This window comes from Procambarus clarkii, chromosome 4 (assembly GCF_040958095.1).
Source record: "Procambarus clarkii isolate CNS0578487 chromosome 4, FALCON_Pclarkii_2.0, whole genome shotgun sequence".
NCBI classification, from domain to species: domain Eukaryota; kingdom Metazoa; phylum Arthropoda; class Malacostraca; order Decapoda; family Cambaridae; genus Procambarus; species Procambarus clarkii.
In genome coordinates, this window is record NC_091153.1 from 46,403,876 (window position 1) to 46,426,458 (window position 22,583).

The 22,583-nt window shown below is 45.4% G+C and overlaps 2 protein-coding genes across 2 annotated transcripts; one reads left to right on the forward strand and one right to left on the reverse strand.

The window, feature by feature from the left end:
* Positions 1 to 14,973: 14,973 nt before the first annotated feature.
* On the reverse strand, positions 14,974 to 15,972 carry LOC138371478 (mucin-22-like). Its single transcript, XM_069336387.1, has one exon. It carries the CDS (start codon positions 15,970 to 15,972, stop codon positions 14,974 to 14,976), a length of 999 nt encoding a protein of 332 aa, XP_069192488.1.
* A 1,083-nt stretch (positions 15,973 to 17,055) lies between these two features.
* LOC138371487 (uncharacterized) lies at positions 17,056 to 21,664 on the forward strand. The gene is made up of 3 exons (XM_069336388.1): positions 17,056 to 17,064; positions 18,942 to 19,026; positions 20,793 to 21,664. The coding sequence occupies exons 1-3, from the start codon at positions 17,056 to 17,058 to the stop codon at positions 21,662 to 21,664; spliced, it is 966 nt and encodes a 321-aa protein (XP_069192489.1).
* The last annotated feature ends 919 nt before the right edge of the window (positions 21,665 to 22,583 follow it).

Consider the following 22,583-nt stretch of genomic DNA (forward strand, 5'->3'; position numbering starts at 1 on the left):
CTGTCCCTTAACACTGTCAAATGGCTTGACAAACTGTCCCTTAACACTGTCAAGTGGTTTGACAAACTGTCCCTTAACACTGTCAAGTGGCTTGACAAACTGTCCCTTAACACTGTCAAGTGGCTTGACAAACTGTCCCTTAACACTGTCAAGGAGCTTGACAAACTGTCCCTTAACACTGTCAAGTGGCATGACAAACTGTCCCTTAACACTGTCAAGGGGCATGACAAACTGTCCCTTAACACTGTCAAGGAGCTTGACAAACTGTCCCTTAACACTGTCAAGGGGCATGACAAACTGTCTCTTAACACTGTCAAGGTGGTTGACAAACTGTCCCTTAACACTGTCAAGGGGCTTGACAAACTGTCCTTAACACTGTCAAGTGGCATGACAAACTGTCCCTTAATACTGTCAAGTGGCATGACAAACTGTCCCTTAACACTGTCAAGTGGCATGACAAACTGTCCCTTAACACTGTCAAGTGGCTTGACAAACTGTCCCTTAACACTGTCAAGTGGCATGACAAACTGTCCCTTAACACTGTCAAGTGGCTTGACAAACTGTCCCTTAACACTGTCAAGGAGCTTGACAAACTGTCCCTTAACACTGTCAAGTGGCTTGACAAACTGTCCCTTAACACTGTCAAGGAGCTTGACAAACTGTCCCTTAACACTGTCAAGGGGCATGACAAACTGTCCCTTAACACTGTCAAGGAGCTTGACAAACTGTCCCTTAACACTGTCAAGGAGCTTGACAAACTGTCCCTTTACACTGTCAAGTGGCTTGACAAACTGTCCCTTAACACTGTCAAGTGGCTTGACAAACTGTCCCTTAACACTGTCAAGGGGCTTAACAAACTGTCCCCTTAACACTGTCAAGTGGCATGACAAATTGTCCTTAACACTGTCAAGGAGCTTGACAAACTGTCCCTTAACACTGTCAAGTGGCATGACAAACTGTCCCTTTACACTGTCAAGTGGCATGACAAATTGTCCTTAACACTGTCAAGGAGCTTGACAAACTGTCCCTTAACACTGTCAAGTGGCATGACAAACTGTCCCTTAACACTGTCAAGTGGCATGACAAACTGTCCTTAACACTGTCAAGGAGCTTGACAAACTGTCCCTTAACACTGTCAAGGGGCATGACAAACTGTCCCTTTACACTGTCAAGTGGCATGACAAATTGTCCTTAACACTGTCAAGGAGCTTGACAAACTGTCCCTTAACACTGTCAAGGGGCATGACAAACTGTCCCTTAACACTGTCAAGGATCATGACAAACTGTCCCTTAACTCTGTCAAGTGGCATGACAAACTGTCCCTTAACACTGTCAAGTGGCATGACAAACTGTCCCTTAACACTGTCAAGTGGCATGACAAACTGTCCCTTAACACTGTCAAATGGCTTGACAAACTGTCCCTTAACACTGTCAAGTGGCATGACAAACTGTCCCTTAACACTGTCAAGTGGCTTGACAAACTGTCCCTTAACACTGTCAAGTGGCATGACAAACTGTCCCTTAACACTGTCAAATGGCTTGACAAACTGTCCCTTAACACTGTCAAGTGGTTTGACAAACTGTCCCTTAACACTGTCAAGTGGCTTGACAAACTGTCCCTTAACACTGTCAAGTGGCTTGACAAACTGTCCCTTAACACTGTCAAGGAGCTTGACAAACTGTCCCTTAACACTGTCAAGTGGCATGACAAACTGTCCCTTAACACTGTCAAGGGGCATGACAAACTGTCCCTTAACACTGTCAAGGAGCTTGACAAACTGTCCCTTAACACTGTCAAGGGGCATGACAAACTGTCTCTTAACACTGTCAAGGTGGTTGACAAACTGTCCCTTAACACTGTCAAGGGGCTTGACAAACTGTCCTTAACACTGTCAAGTGGCATGACAAACTGTCCCTTAATACTGTCAAGTGGCATGACAAACTGTCCCTTAACACTGTCAAGTGGCATGACAAACTGTCCCTTAACACTGTCAAGGGGCTTAACAAACTGTCCCCTTAACACTGTCAAGTGGCATGACAAATTGTCCTTAACACTGTCAAGGAGCTTGACAAACTGTCCCTTAACACTGTCAAGTGGCATGACAAACTGTCCCTTTACACTGTCAAGTGGCATGACAAATTGTCCTTAACACTGTCAAGGAGCTTGACAAACTGTCCCTTAACACTGTCAAGTGGCATGACAAACTGTCCCTTAACACTGTCAAGTGGCATGACAAACTGTCCTTAACACTGTCAAGGAGCTTGACAAACTGTCCCTTAACACTGTCAAGGGGCATGACAAACTGTCCCTTTACACTGTCAAGTGGCATGACAAATTGTCCTTAACACTGTCAAGGAGCTTGACAAACTGTCCCTTAACACTGTCAAGGGGCATGACAAACTGTCCCTTAACACTGTCAAGGATCATGACAAACTGTCCCTTAACTCTGTCAAGTGGCATGACAAACTGTCCCTTAACACTGTCAAGTGGCATGACAAACTGTCCCTTAACACTGTCAAGTGGCATGACAAACTGTCCCTTAACACTGTCAAATGGCTTGACAAACTGTCCCTTAACACTGTCAAGTGGCATGACAAACTGTCCCTTAACACTGTCAAGTGGCTTGACAAACTGTCCCTTAACACTGTCAAGTGGCATGACAAACTGTCCCTTAACACTGTCAAATGGCTTGACAAACTGTCCCTTAACACTGTCAAGTGGTTTGACAAACTGTCCCTTAACACTGTCAAGTGGCTTGACAAACTGTCCCTTAACACTGTCAAGTGGCTTGACAAACTGTCCCTTAACACTGTCAAGGAGCTTGACAAACTGTCCCTTAACACTGTCAAGTGGCATGACAAACTGTCCCTTAACACTGTCAAGGGGCATGACAAACTGTCCCTTAACACTGTCAAGGAGCTTGACAAACTGTCCCTTAACACTGTCAAGGGGCATGACAAACTGTCTCTTAACACTGTCAAGGTGGTTGACAAACTGTCCCTTAACACTGTCAAGGGGCTTGACAAACTGTCCTTAACACTGTCAAGTGGCATGACAAACTGTCCCTTAATACTGTCAAGTGGCATGACAAACTGTCCCTTAACACTGTCAAGTGGCATGACAAACTGTCCCTTAACACTGTCAAGTGGCTTGACAAACTGTCCCTTAACACTGTCAAGTGGCATGACAAACTGTCCCTTAACACTGTCCAGTGGCTTGACAAACTGTCCCTTAACACTGTCAAGGAGCTTGACAAACTGTCCCTTAACACTGTCAAGTGGCTTGACAAACTGTCCCTTAACACTGTCAAGTGGCTTGACAAACTGTCCCTTAACACTGTCAAGGAGCTTGACAAACTGTCCCCTTAACACTGTCAAGTGGCATGACAAACTGTCCCTTAACAATGTCAAGGAGCTTGACAAACTGTCCCTTAACACTGTCAAGGAGCTTGACAAACTGTCCCTTAACACTGTCAAGGAGCTTGACAAACTGTCCCTTAACACTGTCAAGGTGCTTGACAAACTGTCCCTTAACACTGTCAAGGAGCTTGACAAACTAGAGGCAAGAAAATGCTTTAATAGTTCACAACCAAACACTATGACCCTGAGGCAGCTTTAACATTATTGACAAATGATTTGAACTCTTATGAACAGGCGAGTAATATGTTGAAGAGTTCACCATGTGATGAAGGATGAAGAGTTCACCATGTGATGAATGTGGGAGAGTTCACCATGTGATGAATGTGGAAGAGTTCACCATGTGATGAATGTGGAAGAGTTCACCATGTGATGAATGTGGGAGAGTTCATCATGTGATGAATGTGGGAGAGTTCATCATGTGATGAATGTTGAAGAGTTCACCATGTGATGAATGTGGAGGAGTTCATCATGTGATGAATGTTGAAGAGTTCACCATGTGATGAATGTGGAGGAGTTCATCATGTGATGAATGTTGAAGAGTTCACCATGTGATGAATGTGGAGGAGTTCACTTGTGATGAATGTTGAAGAGTTCACCATGTGATGAATGTGGAGGAGTTCACTTGTGATGATTGTGGGAGAGTTCACCATGTGATGAATGTTGAAGAGTTCACCATGTGATGAATGTGGAAGAGTTCATCATGTGATGAATGTTGAAGAGTTCACCATGTGATGAATGTTGAAGAGTTCATCATGTGATGAATGTTGAAGAGTTCACCATGTGATGAATGTGGGAGAGTTCACCATGTGATGAATGTTGGAGAGTTCACCATGTGATGAATGTGGAAGAGTTCACCATGTGATGAATGTGGGAGAGTTCACCATGTGATGAATGTGGAGGAGTTCACCATGTGATGAATGTGGAAGAGTTCACCATGTGATGATTGTGGAAGAGTTCACCATGTGATGAATGATGAAGAGTTCACCATGTGATGAATGTGGAAGAGTTCACCATGTGATGAATGTGGGAGAGTTCACCATGTGATGAATGTGGAAGAGTTCACCATGTGATGAATGTGGAAGAGATCCTTCAAGCTCGCGCCGTTACTGAATAGTCAATCAATCTACTTGCCATACACAGTGAGCTTAGTGGATCAAACAGGTTGTGGCTGCTGGAATTGTTTTTGCATACTTCTGTAACTCTTCGATGCGTGCAAATTGGGTGCATCCTCTCTGAGATTTATCCCCACTATCTTCTCCATCACCTTGCATGGTGTGCTGTGTGTACTCACGTAGGTGTGCTTGCGGGGGTTGAGCTCCGGCTCTTTCGGCCCGCCTCTCAACTGCCAATCTACTGTTACTAACTACTATTTTTTTTCTCTCTTCACACACACACACCAGGAAGCAGCCCGTAGCAGCTGTCTAACTCCCAGGTACCTATTTACTGCTAGGTAATAGGGGCATCAGGGTTAAGGAAACTGTGCCCATTTGACTCCGCCGGGTGCGGGGATCGAACCCCGGTCTCTAGGCCCTAGGTTTATCTATATAAATAAAATGTAAATTTTCGTTTGTTCAAAATCGCTAATCGCCGAAAGTTCTTCACCGATTGCTCTGAAATTTTCACACAATGTTTCATTCGCATCCGAGCGGGTTTATATATACATACTATATAGATGTCACGTCTGTGACGGGGAAAAACATTTTTTTTTTTTTAAACTGTGTTTTTCATGTGAGAGAAATCTTTGAAACCTCTTTATCACCTAATCGATTGCTTTTTGAAATTTTGACACAACGTTAAATTCAAACAGGCGCGTGTTTTTATATACCTACTATATGCCTCACCTGTGACAGGAAAAAACATGTTTTTTTTTTTTAAACAGCGCCATCTGTTGGACGTAAGAGCAACGCACACACTGTAATCTCCAAAAGTTCTTCAGAGATTGCATTGAAATTTTGACATAACGTTCCATTCAAATACGCGCATGTTTTTATATATCTATTATATAGATGCCACACCTGTGACAGGTAAAAACATGCTTTTAAAAAAGAGCGCCATCTGTTGCACGTAATAGCAACACACTCTATACTATATATGTTACGATTCCATTTGATTGTTTCCGATCTCATTGATAAATTGAATTTTCATAGATTTCGATTTATTTTCATTTGATTTAATTATTTTGTGTGACATTGCATTGGAATTGAGCTGTGTTGTTTACCATACCGCTCATTTCCTAAGTATAGTTTATTTTGTTCGTTTTTCATTGTTTTCAACGAGGGAGTTGGGGATGGTGGGGAGGACTGGGGGGACAGCGGAAAGTTGCTGGGGCTAAGCATTGCACACGCGTTGCTGAGCCACAGCAACGCGTGGCCGGGTACAGCTAATATATAATGTATGTACAAGAGAGAGAGAGAGAGAGACAGAGAGAGAGAGAGAGAGAGAGAGAGAGAGAGAGAGAGAGAGAGAGAGAGAGAGAGAGGGGGGGGAGAGAGAGAGGGAGGGAGAGAGAGAGAGAGAGAGAGGGAGAGGGAGAGAGAGAGAGAGAGAGAGAGAGAGAGAGAGAGAGAGAGAGAGAGAGAGAGAGAGAGAGAGAGAGAGGGAGAGAGAGGGAGAGAGAGAGAGGGAGAGAGAGAGAGAGAGAGAGAGAGAGAGAGAGAGAGAGAGGGAGAGGGAGAGAGAGAGAGAGAGAGAGAGAGAGAGAGAGAGAGAGAGAGGGAGAGGGAGAGGGAGAGAGAGAGAGAGAGGGAGAGGGAGAGAGAGAGAGAGAGGGAGAGAGAGAGGAGAGAGGGAGGGAGAGAGAGAGAGAAGAGAGAGAGAGAGAGAGAGAGAGAGAGAGAGAGAGAGAGAGAGAGAGAGAGAGAGAGAGAGAGAGAGAGAGAGAGAGAGAGAGAGAGAGAGACAGAGAGAGAGAGAGAGAGAGAGAGAGAGAGAGAGAGAGAGAGAGAGAGAGAGAGAGAGAGAGAGAGAGAGAGAGAGACAGAGAGAGAGAGAGAGAGAGAGAGAGAGAGAGAGAGAGAGAGAGAGAGAGAGAGAGAGAGAGAGAGAGAGAGAGAGAGAGAGAGAGAGAGACACAGAGAGATTTTTGCTAGAGTTAGTCTAGTAAAATTAAAACTCGTAACATATTTAATTATAAACCAGAAATCAAATCCGATCAGGTACCGTCCCGTCCACTGTACAAAGCCCATATTAACTTCATAATTCAATAATAATTTGCCTGAATGGAATGAATAATCGTATTGAGATAGTAGAGCTGGCACCTCAGATAGGGAAGGTGTTTAGTGCTTGTGTTTAGTGGTGCACGTCATGGCTCAGCAGGCTGACAAGTGTGTGTTTATAGAGTGCCATGGTGGAGGCGCCTTACAGTCGACTGGCTTTGATAACTGTACCTGTCATGTCACACTGTAAGTAGTGATTGAAGTGTTAATGTCTAATTATAGTCATGTTATATATACACAACTCTGTCCTTGCTTGTGTGTGTGTGTGAGAGTGTGTGTGTGTGTGTGTGTGTGTGTGTGTGTGTGTGTGTGTGTGTGTGTGTGTGTGTGTGTGTGTGTGTGTACTCACCTAGTTGCTCACCTAGTTGTGCTTGCGGGGGTTGAGCTCTGGCTCTTAGGTCCCGTCTCTCAACCGTCAATCAACAGGTGAACAGGTTCCCGAGCCTACTGGGGTCTATCATATCTACACTTGAAACTGTGTATGGAGTCAGCCTCCACCACATTGCTTCCTAATGCATTCCATTTGTCAACCACTCTGACACTAAAAAAGTTCTTTCTAATATCTCTGTGGCTCATTTGGGCGCTCAGTTTCCACCTGTGTCCCCTAGTGCGTGTTCCCCTTGTGTTAAACAGCCTGTCTTTATCAACCCTGTCGATTCCCTTGAGATTCTTGAATGTGGTGATCATGTCCCCCCTAACTCTTCTGTCTTCGAACGAAGTGAGGTTCAATTCCCGTAGTCTCTCCTCGTAGCTCATACCTCTCAGCTCGGATACTAGTCTGGTGGCAAACCTTTGAACCTTTTCCAGTTTAGTCTTATGCTTGACTACATATGGACTCCATGCTGGAGCCGCATACTCCAGGATTGGTCTGACATATGTGGTATATAATGTTCTGAAAGATTCCTTACACAAGTTTCTAAAGGCCGTTCTTATGTTAGCCAACCTGGCATATGCCGCTGATGTTATCCTCTTGATATGAGCTTCAGGGGACAGGTCTGGCGTGATATCAACCCCCAGGTCTTTCTCTCTCTCTGACTCTTGAAGTATTTCATCTCCCAAGTGATACCTTGTATCTGGTCTCCTGCTTTCTACCCCTATCTTCATTACATTACATTTGCTTGGGTTAAACTCTAACATCCATTTGTTCGACCATTCCTGCAGCTTGTCCAGGTCTTCTTGAAGTTTCAAGCTGTCCTCCTGTCTTAATCCTTCTCATAATTTTGGCGTCGTCAGCAAACATTGAGAGGAATGAGTCTATACCCTCTGGGAGATCATTTACGTATATCAGAAACAGGATATGTCCAAACACAGAGCCCTGTGGAACTCCACTGGTGACTTCACGCCATTCTGAGGTCTCACCCCTCACTATAACTCTCTGCTTCCTATTGCTTAGATACTCCCTTACCCACTGGAGCGCCCTACCAGTTACTCCTGCCTGTTTCTCCAGCTTATGCATAAACCTTTTATGGGGTACTGTGTCAAAGGCTTTCCGACAGTCCAAAAAAATGCAGTCCGCCCATCCTTCTCTTTCTTGCCTAATCTTTGTCACCTGATCATAGAATTCTATCAATCCTATAAGGCAAGATTTACCCTCCCTGAACCCATGTTGATGGGTTGTCACGAAGTCTCTTCTCTCCAGATGTGTTACTAGGTTTTTTCTCACAATCTTCTCCATCACCTTGCATGGTATACAAGTTAAGGACACTGGCCTGTAGTTCAGTGCCTCTTGTCTGTCACCCTTTTTAAATATTGGTACTACATTAGTAGTCTTCCATATTTCTGGTAGGTCTCCCGTTTCCAGTGACCTACTATACACTATGGAGAGTGGCAAGCAAAGTGCTCCTGCACACTCTTTCAATACCCATGGTGAGATTCCATCCGGCCCAACAGCTTTTCTCACATCCAGCTCCAATAGGTGCTTCTTGACCTCATCTCTTGTAATTTCGAACCTTTCCAAGGTCACCTGGTTTGCTGCCACCTCTCCTAGCGCCGTGACTTCTCCCTGTTCTATTGTAAAGACCTCCTGGAACATTTTGTTGAGTTCTTCACACACCTCTTTGTCATTCTCTGTGTACCTGTCCTCGCCCACCCTAAGTTTCATCACCTGTTCCTTCACTGTTGTCTTCCTCCTGATGTGACTATGTAGTAGCTTTGGTTCGGTCTTGGCTTTATTAGCTATATCATTTTCATACCTTTTCTCAGCTGCTCTTCTCACACTAACATACTCGTTCCTGGTTCTCTGGTATCTCTCTCTACTTTCTGGTGTTCTGTTATTACGGAAGTTCCTCCATGCCCTTTTGTTCAGCTCCTTTGCTTTCATACATTCCTTATTAAACCACGGATTCTTCCTTTGCTTCTCTGTTTTTTCCTGTTGGGCTGGGACAAACCTGCTTACAGCCTCCTGACATTTTTGGGTGACATAGTCCATAATTTTGTGTGTGTGTCTGTATACTCACCTAGTTGTGTTTGCGGTGGTTGAGCTTTGGCTCTTTGGTCCCGCCTCTCAACTGTCAATCAACAGGTGTACAGGTTCCTGAGCCTATCGGGCTCTATCATATCTACACTTGAAACTGTGTATGGAGTCAGCCTCCACCACATCACTTCCTAATGCATTCCATTTGTCAACCACTCTGACACTAAAAAAGTTCTTCCTAATATCTCTGTGGCTCATTTGGGCACTCAGTTTCCACCTGTGTCCCCTAGTGCGTGTGCCCCTTGTGTTAAATAGCCTGTCTTTATCTACTCTATCAATTCCCCTTGAGAATCTTGAATGTGGTGATCATGTCCCCCCTAACTCTTCTGTCTTCCAGCGAAGTGAGGTTATATCCCGTAGTCTTTCCTCGTAGCTCATACCTCTCAGCTCGGGTACTAGTCGGATAGCAAACCTTTGAACCTTTTCCAGTTTGGTCTTATCCTTGACTAGATATGGACTCCATGCTGGGGCTGCATACTCCTGAATTGGCCTAACATATGTGGTATACAAAGTTCTGAATGATTCTTTACACAAGTTTCTGAATGCCGTTCTTATGTTGGCCAGCCTGGCATATGCCGCTGATGTTATCCTCTTGATATGGGCTGCAGGAGACAGGTCTGGCGTGATATCAACCCCCAGGTCTTTCTCTCTCTCTGACTCATGAAGAATTTCATGAGTCATATGTTGGACCACAAATTAGGGGCATGTGTGTGTGTGTGTGTATGTGTGTGTGTGTGTGTGTGTGTGTGTGTGTGTGTGTGTGTGTGTGTGTGTGTGTGTGTGTGTGTGTGTGTGTGTGCGTGTGTATGTGTGTGTGTGTGTGTGTGTGTGTGTGTGTGTGTGTGTGTGTGTGTGTGTGTGTGTGTGTGTGTGTGTGTGTGTGTGTGTGTGTGTGTGTGTATGTGTGTGTGTGTACTCACCTATTTGTGCTTGCGGGGGTTGAGCTTTGGCTCTTTGGTCCCGCCTCTCAACTGTCAATCAACTGGTGTACAGATTCCTGAGCCTACTGGGCTCTATATATATGTGTGTGTGTGTGTGTGTGCGTGTGTGTGCGTGCGCGCGCGTGTGTGTGTGATCGCGCAGACTATGGCTACTGGCAAAAAACAAACTTGCACAAACAGAAAATAACATTTAATAACACATCAAACTAAATTACGTTAATTAACCTGATCAATCAAGGGGGTTTAAATATATATACATTGAAATATTTTTGTTCGGTGACCTTTGTAGACCTTTGTAAATTGGAGTTTGTAAACTATGTTGGGTTAATTGGTTGACTTTCGTGAGTTAACTGATGGACTATGTGGGGGTTAATTGGTGGAATATGTTGTGTTAATTGGTGGGATATGTTGGGTTAATTGGTGGGATATGTTGGGTTAATTGGTGGATATGTTGTGTTAATTGGTGGATATGTTGGGTTAATTGGTGGATATGTTGGGTTAATTGGTGGAATATGTTGTGTTAATTGGTGGAATGTTTGAAAGTAATTAGTTAACTATGTTGGGATAATTTAAGGACAATGTAGGATTAACTGCTGAACTGAGTGAGATTATTTACTATGTGGTTAATTGGACTATTTAAGATTTAATTGGTGTATTATTTCAATTAATTTATGCAAAATGTTAGGGCTAGTTCGTGGGCTATTTAGGATTAATTGTTGAACTATGTGGGGGATAATTTCAGGATAATGTATGGATTTAACAGGTGTACTATGTGGGATTTAACAGGTGTACTATGTGGGATTTAACAGATGTACTATGTGGGATTTAACAGGTGTACTGTGTGGGATTTAACAGGTGTACTATGTGGGATTTAACAGGTGTACTATGTGGGATTTAACAGGTGTACTATGTGGGATTAACTGGTACATTCTGTAAGGTAACGTGAAGTGGATCAATTATTGAACAAAGTAGAGTTAAGTGAACACTGCAAGGGTGAAAACGACTATTTTTTTTAAATCAATTAAGAAATCTATTTAGGTGAAGTATATTTCAATTATTTAATGAAGAAACCTTACATTGAAGAGCATAACACAATCTGGGCTTCAATAGTGTCCAGAGTCTCAGCCTCCAGCACACACAGGAGGCCTAGTCTCTAGGCCTAGAGAAGGCCAAGAGAGATAAATTATCACGAAAATATTTAAAATTTCAATTTTATATGAGATAAGGATCTGAATAGTCTGATCAGTGGGGATTTTATACCAATAATGCTAAAATCTGGAAAATATAAGAGATTTTGATAGATTAAATTGATTGATTGATTAAAATTAAGCCAAGCAGAAGGTGGCATGGGCATGAATAGCCCGTAATGATGAGACGAGTGAGGCAAGGGCATTAAATAAGGCAAGAAAGAGGTGAGGAGATGGAAATCTTACAGGAAGATAAGGGCAAAGCAAGCAGACAGAGAGGGAGACAAAGAGAGATAAAGAGAGAGAGAGAGAGAGAGAGAGAGAGAGAGAGAGAGAGAGAGAGAGAGAGAGAGAGAGAGAGAGAGAGAGAGAGAGAGAGAGAGAGAGAGAGAGGTGAGTATTGGTACTCACCAATACTCACCCACTGAGTTACTGGTCAGTTTTGAGTTGAAATTAAACTCCATTAGCCACCATTAATATACACAATGTGCCTCACTTGTGGCAAATCATTGTACATGCTCATTGTTGAATATGATGAGGCGAGGAATTCAAAGCTCATTGTATTTTTGGTGTGTTTATACAGGTGAGTGGTGGAGTGGAGTGGTCTTAATTACCTGTCCAACAGCCTCGTCTTAGGTAAGTGTTCGCTATATTTGACCTCATCAATCACGGTACATCAATACAGAATCATCACCAATTAACAAGTGTCTGTCTGTGCACACTGACATCAATCATCATGTATGAATGCTCTACCATTGTCATCAATCATCATGAATGAATGTCCTACCATTGTCATCAATCATCATGAATGAATGTCCTACCATTGTCATCAATCATCATGTATGAATGCTCTACCATTGTCATCAATCATCATGAATGAATGTCCTACCATTGTCATCAATCATCATGAATGAATGTCCTACCATTGTCATCAATCATCATGTATGAATGCTCTACCATTGTCATCAATCATCATGTATGAATGCTCTACCATTGTCATCAATCATCATGAATGAATGTCCTACCATTGTCATCAATCATCATGAATGTATGCTCTACCATTGTCATCAATCATCATGAATGAATGTCCTACCATTGTCATCAATCATCATGAATGAATGTCCTACCATTGTCATCAATCATCATGTATGAATGTCCTACCATTGTCATCAATCATCATGAATGAATGTCCTACCATTGTCATCAATCATCATGTATGAATGTCCTACCATTGTCATCAATCATCATGAATGAATGTCCTACCATTGTCATCAATCATCATGAATGAATGTCCTACCATTGTCATCAATCATCATGTATGAATGTCCTACCATTGTCATCAATCATCATGAATGAATGCTCTACCATTGTCATCAATCATCATGGATGAATGTCCTACCATTGTCATCAATCATCATGAATGAATGCCCTACCATTGTCATCAATCATCATGAATGAATGCTCTACCATTGTCATCAATCATCATGAATGAATGTCCTACCATTGTCATCAATCATCATGAATGAATGTCCTACCATTGTCATCAATCATCATGAATGAATGTCCTACCATTGTCATCAATCATCATGAATGAATGTCCTACCATTGTCATCAATCATCATGTATGAATGTCCTACCATTGTCATCAATCATCATGAATGAATGTCCTACCATTGTCATCAATCATCATGAATTAATGTCCTACCATTGTCATCAATCATCATGTATGAATGCCCTACCATTGTCATCAATCATCATGAATGAATGCCCTACCATTATCATCAATCATCATGAATGAATGCTCTACCATTGTCATCAATCATCATGTATGAATGTCCTACCATTGTCATCAATCATTATGAATGAATGCTCTACCATTGTCATCAATCATCATGTATGAATGCCCTACCAGTGTCATCAATCATCATGAATGAATACTCTACCATTGTCATCAATCATCATGAATGAATGCTCTACCATTGTCATCAATCATCATGAATGAATGTCCTACCATTGTCATCAATCATCATGAATGAATGTCCTACCATTGTCATCAATCTTCATGAATGAATGTCCTACCATTGTCATCAATCATCATGTATGAATGTCCTACCATTGTCATCAATCATCATGAATGAATGCTCTACCATTGTCATCAATCATCATGAATGAATGTCCTACCATTGTCATCAATCTTCATGAATGAATGCCCTACCATTGTCATCAATCATCATGAATGAATGCCCTACCATTGTCATCAATCATCATGAATGAATGCCCTACCATTGTCATCAATCATCATGAATGAATGCTCTACCATTGTCATCAATCATCATGAATGAATGCCCTACCATTGTCATCAATCATCATGAATGAATACTCTACCATTGTCATCAATCATCATGAATGAATGTCCTACCATTGTCATCAATCATCATGAATGAATGCCCTACCATTGTCATCAATCATCATGAATGTATGCTCTACCACTGTCATCAATCATCATGTATGGATGCACAACCATTGACGTCAATCATCATGTATGGATGCACAACCATTGACATCAATCATGTATGGATGCACAACCATTGACATCAATTACCGTACATCAACAAACATCATCAATTACTGTACATCAATACACTGTTATCACCATCAGTTCCCATACATCAACACACAACCCACTCCATCAATCACCGTACATCAATACACAGGCACTATAATCAATCACCGTACATCAATACACAGGCACTATAATCAATCACAGAGCACCATACATAACTATCACCCTCAGTCACCATACATCAATGCACAATGCATACATTAATGTACATAGATCAAACCTTCACATTCAATCACCTGCCATCAATACATAATTTCACCATCAATCACTGCACATCAATATATCCAGCTATCATAATCACTATACAACAATTCACAGTGATTGAAAATTGACTAGATTTTTCCCGACTTTGCACCGTGATTACATTGGGGCAAATGCCCAACACGGTCGGGACGTGGTTATTAGAATTCAAAACAAAATAGCTACCATCAACAGATTCAAAGCAAGGTAAGGCAGTTATCAATTATCATTTAAGGAAATTATCAAATTATCTACATATACAAGAGTATTTCTTTTGATGGTAATGTTATGAACTGAATACTTAGGGAAGAAAGAGGTCCATAGTGGCTGGGGTGATAAAGAGGGAGATATAGAGAGGATTGGGAGAAAGGGAGAGACGGAGAGACAGGAGAGGAAGAAGGGAGGAGAGAGGAGAAAGGGAGAGACGGAGAGACAGGAGAGGAAGAAGGGAGGAGAGAGGAGAAAGGGAGAGACGGAGAGACAGGAGAGGAAGAAGGGAGGAGAGAGGAGAAAGGGAGAGACGGAGAGACAGGAGAGGAAGAAGGGAGGAGAGAGGAGAAAGGGAGAGACGGAGAGACAGGAGAGGAAGAAGGGAGGAGAGAGGTGAGAGGGAGACAGAGACCCGGGCGCCGCCGGGTTACAAGTGAAAATATATAAGTAACCTGCAGATATTCCTGCAGAAACTATAGCTGCCAGCAGACACCTTGCTATGGGTTGATATAGTGAGTCTGCTGTCCTGCTGAGTGAGGGGGGGGAGGGGGAGGGACAGAGAGGGAGAGAGAGAGAGAGAGAGAGAGAGAGAGAGAGAGAGAGAGAGAGAGAGAGAGAGAGAGAGAGAGAGAGAGAGAGAGAGAGAGAGAGAGAGAGAGAGAAATCACAGACAAAGCGCGAGTATGGAGGTGAGAGCAAGAGCTATATTGCAGATGAAGAGGGAGCCCGCCAGGGTAGCCTCGGCCAGGGTAGTCTCGGCCAGGGTAGCCTCGGCCAGGGTAGCCTCGGCCAGGGTAGCCTCGGCCAGGGTAGCCTCGGCCAGGGTAGCCTCGGCCAGGGTAGTCTCGGCCAGGGTAGCCTCGGCCAGGGTTGCCTCGGCCAGAGTAGCCTCGGCCAGGGTAGCCTCGGCCAGGGTAGCCTCGGCCAGGGTAGCCTCGGCCAGGGTAGTCTCGGCCAGGGTAGCCTCGGCCAGGGTAGCCTCGGCCAGGGTAGTCTCAGCCAGGGTAGCCTCGACCAGGGTAGCCTCGGCCAGGGTAGTCTCGGCCAGGGTAGCCTCGGCCAGGGTAGCCTCGGCCAGGGTAGCCTCGGCCAGGGTAGCCTCGGCCAGGGTAGCCTCGACCAGGGTAGCCTCGGCCAGGGTAGTCTCGGCCAGGGTAGCCTCGGCCAGGGTTGCCTCGGCCAGGGTAGTCTCGGCCAGGGTAGTCTCAGCCAGGGTAGTCTCAGCCAGGGTAGTCTCGGCCAGGGTAGCCTCGGCCAGGGTAGTCTCACCCATAGTAGCCTCGGCCAGGGTAGCCTCGGCCAGGATAGCCTCGGCAAGGGTAGCCTCGGCCAGGGTAGTCTTGGCCAGGGTAGCCTCGGCCAGGGTAGTCTCACCCATAGTAGCCTCGGCCAGGGTAGTCTCACCCATAGTAGCCTCGGCCAGGGTAGCCTCGGCCAGGGTAGCCCCGGCAAGGGTAGCCTCGGCCAGGGTAGTCTTGGCCAGGGTAGCCTCGGCCAGGGTAGTCTCGGCCAGGGTAGTCTCGGCCAGGGTAGCCTCGGCCAGGGTAGTCTCACCCATAGTAGCCTCGGCCAGGGTAGCCTCGGCCAGGGTAGCCTCGGCAAGGGTAGCCTCGGCCAGGGTAGTCTTGGCCAGGGTAGCCTCGGCCAGGGTAGTCTCACCCATAGTAGCCTCGGCCAGGGTAGTCTCGGCCAGGGTAGTCTCAGCCAGGGTAGCCTCGGCCAGGGTAGTCTCGTAAGTACCTCCAAATTGACTTATTATTATAAATAAAATATTGACAAATATACAAATGTTCAGATTTCTTTGTTTCGTGAGCTTAATCGTGTATCTAAAATTGTATTTAATTTGTTGTATTTTACATGAGGTACTCTGACGTATTGTTCTTCTGATGATTGTTCCCTGAAGTGAACAATTGTTCATCAAACGAGTCCGTTCATGTAGGGACGTGAACGACGAGCCTATCATTCCTCGCCGCAAGTTCTGTGTGACCTCGTCCCCTCGTCCAGGCCACGCTATCCCCCCCTTCCTCTGTCTGGCAGTGCATCCCCCCTCCTTGTTGCTATGGTAACATCTCTCCCCTTTTACTGCCGCCTAACCCCCCCTTCCTCCGCCCCCCTCCCATCCTATCCCCAACACACAGCCTCCACCACCACCACCACCACCACCACCACCACCAGCAGGCGGCCGTTCAACGCCGACCCGGAGACAGCATAGGAGATACTGCGTAGAAAACGGAGGAAATTGGAACTTAACTTATGGTGTAACTGTGATAAATTTGGGTATTGGAATGCTGTGGTGTACGCAGTCGAATTGGTATATAGTGAGTGAATTAATTTATATATAGTGAATAAGGGATATACACATTGAACAGTTTATATATATATTGATCGACCTTCAGGGAACTATTGGGAGAAAGCGCCAAGCCATTACGACTATATACCACTAGGAATCTGTCAGGATAAGGATTTGAGATGGGACGGGAGAAAATGAATAGTACCAAACCACTTAGACGGTCGGGGATTGAACGCCGACCTGCATCAGTCTATCACGCACAAATAGATATCAAGACACACTCAAAAAATATGTTATATATCAAGCTCATTGGCGCAGAATAGTTGGGTTGTTAAGACAATTTTTAACTAGGCTGTTATAGTCCCTTAGGCCTCTATGTCTGAGGCCTATTCAAGGATAATGACCTCTAATCCTTGCCTATCTTGGGCACGTTGGATAGATAACATCCAAGATAACATGGCGCAGGTTGGATAAATACCTCCAACCGTTGCCTGTGAAGGATAACTACCTTGCCAGTGTAGGATAACTATTTTGTCAGTATAGGATAACAACCTCTGTCCTTTACTAGTGTAGAATAACTACATTAATCCCCTTGCTGGTGTAGGATAACTACCCCCCATCCGTTGTCCGTTCAGGATAACTACCTCCATCTCTTGCCTGTGTAGGATATCTATCCCTTCACAGTGTAGGATAACTACCTCTATCCCTTCACAGTGTAGGATAACTACCTCTATCCCTTCACAGTGTAGGATAACTACCTCTATCCCTTCACAGTGTTGGATATCTACCTCTATCCCTTCACAGTGTTGGATATCTACCTCTATCCCTTCACAGTGTAGGATATCTACCTCTATCCCTTCACAGTGTAGGATAACTACCTCTATCCCTTCACAGTGTAGGATAACTACCTCTATCCCTTCACAGTGTTGGATATCTACCTCTATCCCTTCACAGTGTTGGATAACTACCTCTATCCCTTCACAGTGTTGGATATCTATCTCTATCCCTTCACAGTGTTGGATATCTACCTCTATCCCTTCACAGTGTTGGATATCTACCTCTATCCCTTCACAGTGTAGGATAACTACCGCTATCCCTTCACAGTGTTGGATATCTACCTCTATCCCTTCACAGTGTAGGATAACAACTGCTATCCCTTCACAGTGTAGGATAACTACCACTATCCCTTCACAGTGTAGGATAATTACCACTATCCCTTCACAGTGTAGGATAACAACCGCTATCCCTGGCTAAAGTTTGCCGTGGATAGCCCAGACGCTAAGGGCTAGCCTCCCACAACTTTGCATGATGACTGGTGATTTGATGGGGCGTGTCAATAGGTAGTTAGTCAACCACAAATGCCACCTTAGAGGGGTGCGGGGGGGGGGGGAATAGCCTTGTCCCCTTTCATGAATTCTGAAATATGTATCCACATATCCATAGAGTTACAACATGTTAACAAAACATCCCCCAGTAAGTAGCCTGTGGCAGCTGTCTAACTCCCAGGTACCTATTTACTGCTAGGTGAGCAGAGGGGGGGGGGCATCAGGGTGAAAGACACTCTGCCCATTTGTTTCCGCCTCCACCGGGGATCGAACCCGGTGGACTACGAATCCCGAGCGCTGTCCACTCAGCCATCAGGCCCTCCTGTGACCTAAGTCGACAATGGGTTTCCTGTTCATTTCCCTCAGTCAGTCTCATGAAATAATTCCCTCCGGAAAATATGTACAAACATAAAAGAAACGTTTTTCTCATTTTACACATTTTTGGGGGATCATTTTAGCCCAAATGGTTCTGTTCTTTGGAGCGTGAACCGGACATCTCCGAACCAGACTTTTCTGTTATTTGAAGCATGAAATGAACGGTATTGGCCAGGACGGGTCTGTTACTTGAAGCACGAAACTGATTTCGAATCTCATTTCGAACCTTAACTCGAACATTTCGAACATGATTTCGAACGACATTTCGAACCTGATTTCGAACATTTCGAACCGGATTTCGAACCCCATTTCGAACCTGATTTTGAACCACATTTCGAACCTGATTTCGAGACTGATTTCGAGCCACATTTCGAACCTGATTTCGAACATTTCGAACCGGATTTCGAACCACATTTCGAACCTGATTTTGAACCACATTTTGAACCTGATTTCGAACCACATTGCCTTGTATTCTGGAGCACAATCCGCAAGTCAACTGGCTAGCTGGTTCTGTCTAGCGAAGCACGAAAACTATTTTGTTTTCTACAATGGAACCAACAACTTGTCGCTTGGAATAGTTTCCCGGTAAAATAACGTCAATTCGGTAGTTGAAGTACATTCTAAATCTATTTCTAATCTCAGAAGGCGATATTCTGTGTCATAGACAAGCTTGTTATATGCTGTATTGACCTCACGAAGATATCTGTACGATATCTTGAGCAAAGCAGTAAGGTGAGTAGATTATCTACCTCACACAGCCTCGTGAGTAATTATCTATTTCGTCTTGAGAAAATCTCATTAATTCATCCAGGGGAGATTTAATTACCAAGTGATTCCCGCTAATTGAAGGATTATTGACCCAGAATGAACTCCTGATGTTTAAGAACTACTTATATTGACTCGTGAATGATGTTATTGACCTCTCTTATGACCCTCAGAGCCATTTATTGACCAGTTTGAGAGTCCCGTCGGGCCTTAAGGGTCGTTAGTGACCACTATTGAGACCCTTCGTGTTTATACTGTTACTGGTCATTACTAATTAGTGAAATTGGACAATACTAGTTAACCGCGGGTGAATTACGTGTATACGGTTATTAATACCTTTAGCTGCTTCCTGGTCATAACATCTGGATGCACAGGCTTGACTGAGGAGTATTGTCCGTCTGTCACCAGCTGTTTACCTGTCAACTGTCACCCTGTCAGTTGTCACCCTGCCAGCTGTCACCCTGTCAACTGTCACCCTGCCAGCTGTCACCCTGCCAGCTGTCACCCTGCCAGCTGTCACCCTGTCAACTGTCACCCTGCCAGCTGTCACCCTGCCAGCTGTCACCCTGCCAGCTGTCACCCTGCCAGCTGTCACCCTGCCAGCTGTCACCCTGCCAGCTGTCACCCTGTCAGTTGTCACCTGTCAACTGTCACCCTGTCAGTTGTCACCCTGCCAGCTGTCACCCTGTCAGCTGTCACCCTGCCAGCTGTCACCCTGTCAACTGTCACCCTGCCAGCTGTCACCCTGTCAACTGTCACCCTGTCAACTGTCACCCTGTCAACTGTCACCCTGCCAGCTGTCACCCCTGTCAACTGTCACCCTGCCAGCTGTCACCCTGCCAGCTGTCACCCTGTCTGCTGTCACCCTATCAACTGTCACCCTGCCAGCTGTCACCCTGCCAGCTGTCACCCTGCCAGCTGTCACCCTGCCAGCTGTCACCCTGCCAGCTGTCACTCTGCCAGCTGTCACCCTGCCAGCTGTCACCCTGCCAGCTGTCACCCTGCCAGCTGTCACCCTGCCAGCTGTCACCCTGCCAGTTGTCACCCCTGTCAACTGTCACCCTGCCAGCTGTCACCCTGTCTGCTGTCACCCTATCAACTGTCACCCTGCCAGCTGTCACCCTGCCAGTTGTCACCCTGCCATCTGTCACCCTGCCAGCTGTCACCCTGCCAGCTGTCACCCTGCCAGCTGTCACCCTGTCAACTGTCACCCTGCCAGCTGTCACCCTGCCAGTTGTCACCCTGCCATCTGTCACCCTGCCAGCTGGCTTCAAGGACAATACTTCACTCAATATTCACTCTAACAATAATCCAACCCTTTGTCACAACGTCGCTATACTGATGTATTAAAGTGCCCGAACCTAACCTAGCAGAGTAATATATAGAAAACGCCACAGCCCCCATTCATTTTAGCGACCCGCCGGGAGTTAAGAGTACATCATACTTTAGCCGTTGGAGGATTTACGGGTAAGAGTACATCATACTTTAGCCGTTGGAGGATTTACGGGTAAGAGTACATCATACTTTAGCCGTTGGAGGATTTACGGGTAAGAGTACATCATACTTTAGCCGTTGGAGGATTTACGGGTAAGAGTACATCATACTTTAGCCGTTGGAGGATTTACGGGTCAAAATGCGATTTATTCGGCATTATTTTGGTGAGAAAACATATAAATTCTCTGACTTTTATTAAGAAAAATAATGTTTTCTAATGGCTTCTGGCGATAGGGAAGGATGGTGATGGGAAGGATGGGGATAGGAAGGATGGTGATGGGAAGGATGGGGATGGGAAGGATGGTGATGGGAAGGATGGGGATAGGAAGGATGGTGATGGGAAGGATGGGGATGGGAAGGATGGTGATGGGAAGGATGGGGATAGGAAGGATGGTGATGGGAAGGATGGTGATGGGAAGGATGGGGATAGGAAGGATGGTGATGGGAAGGATGGGGATGGGAAGGATGGTGATGGGAAGGATGGGGATAGGAAGGATGGTGATGGGAAGGATGGTGATGGGAAGGATGGGGATGGGAAGGATGGTGATGGGAAGGATGGGGATGGGAAGGATGGTGATGGGAAGGATGGTGATGGGAAGGATGGGGATGGGAAGGATGGTGATAGGGAGGATGGTGATGGGAAGGATGGTGATGGGAAGGATGGTGATGGGAAGGATAGGGATGGGAAGGATAGGGATAGGGAGGATGGTGATGGGAAGGATGGTGATGGGAAGGATGGGGATAGGAAGGATGGTGATGGGAAGGATGGTGATGGGAAGGATGGGGATAGGAAGGATGGTGATGGGAAGGATGGTGATGGGAAGGATAGGGATGGGAAGGATAGGGATAGGGAGGATGGTGATGGGAAGGATAGTGATAGGGAGGATGGTGATGGGAAGGATGGTGATGGGAAGGATAGGGATGGGAAGGATAGGGATAGGGAGGATGGTGATGGGAAGGATAGTGATAGGGAGGATGGTGATGGGAAGGATGGTGATGGGAAGGATAGGGATGGAAAGGATAGGGATAGGGAGGATAGTGATAGGAAGGATGGTGAACCTGTCCTTGAAGCTGCGGAAATGACAGCCCAACACGTGGAGGAATAATCGATACTAGAGGACGGCCAGACGGCCCTGTGATGCTCCCACCCCACCCCCCAGTCACCATGCAAGGGAGGGGGGGGGGTGGTAGGTGTATGGAATACTTGTTGCTTGGGTGGTGGTGGTGTGTTGCTGAGGTGCTGGTTGGTGAGGTGTGGTTGTGGTGGTGGTGGTGGTGGTGGTGGTGGTGGTGGTGGTGGTGGTGGTGATGGTGGTGGTGGTGATGGTGGTGGTGATGGTGGTGGTGGTGATGGTGGTGGTGATGGTGGTGGTGATGGTGGTAGTGATGGTGGTGGTGGTGATGGTGATGGTGGTGATGGTAGGTGTGGTGGTGGTGGTGATGGTAGGTGTGGTGGTGGTGGTGGAGGTGGTGATGGTGGTGGTGGGGGTGGTGATGGTGGTGGTAATGGTGGTGATGGTGGTGATGGTAGGTGTGGTGGTGGTGGTGATGGTAGGTGTGGTGGTGGTGGTGATGGTAGGTGTGGTGGTATTGATGGTAGTAGGTGTGGTGGTAGTAATGGTAGCAGGTGTGGTAGTTGTGGTGGTAGTAATGGTAGTACATATAGTGGTAGTTGTGGTGGAAGTGATGGTAGTACATATAGTGGTAGTTGTGGTGGAAGTGATGGTAGTACATATAGTGGTAGTTGTGGTGGTAGTGATGGTAGTACATATAGTGGTAGTTTTGGTGGTAGTGATGGTAGTACATATAGTGGTAGTTGTGGGGGAAGTGATGGTAGTACATATAGTGGTAGTTGTGGTGGAAGTGATGGTAGTACATATAGTGGTAGTTGTGGTGGTAGTGATGGTAGTACATATAGTGGTAGTTGTGGTGGTAGTGATGGTAGTACATACAGTGGTAGTTGTGGTGGTAGTGATGGTAGTACATATAGTGGTAGTTGTGGTGGTAGTGATGGTAGTACATATA

What these genes read in the sequence shown, in the direction of transcription:
- LOC138371478 (XM_069336387.1), bottom strand. Translation starts at nt 15,972, where the DNA reads ATGGGTGAGACTACCCTGGCCGAGGCTACCCTGGCCAAGACTACCCTG.
- LOC138371487 (XM_069336388.1), top strand. An exon ending in ACGATATCTTGAGCAAAGCA is followed by an intron (nt 19,027 to 20,792) that starts GTAAGGTGAGTA and finishes TTCTGGCGATAG; the next exon opens with GGAAGGATGGTGATGGGAAG.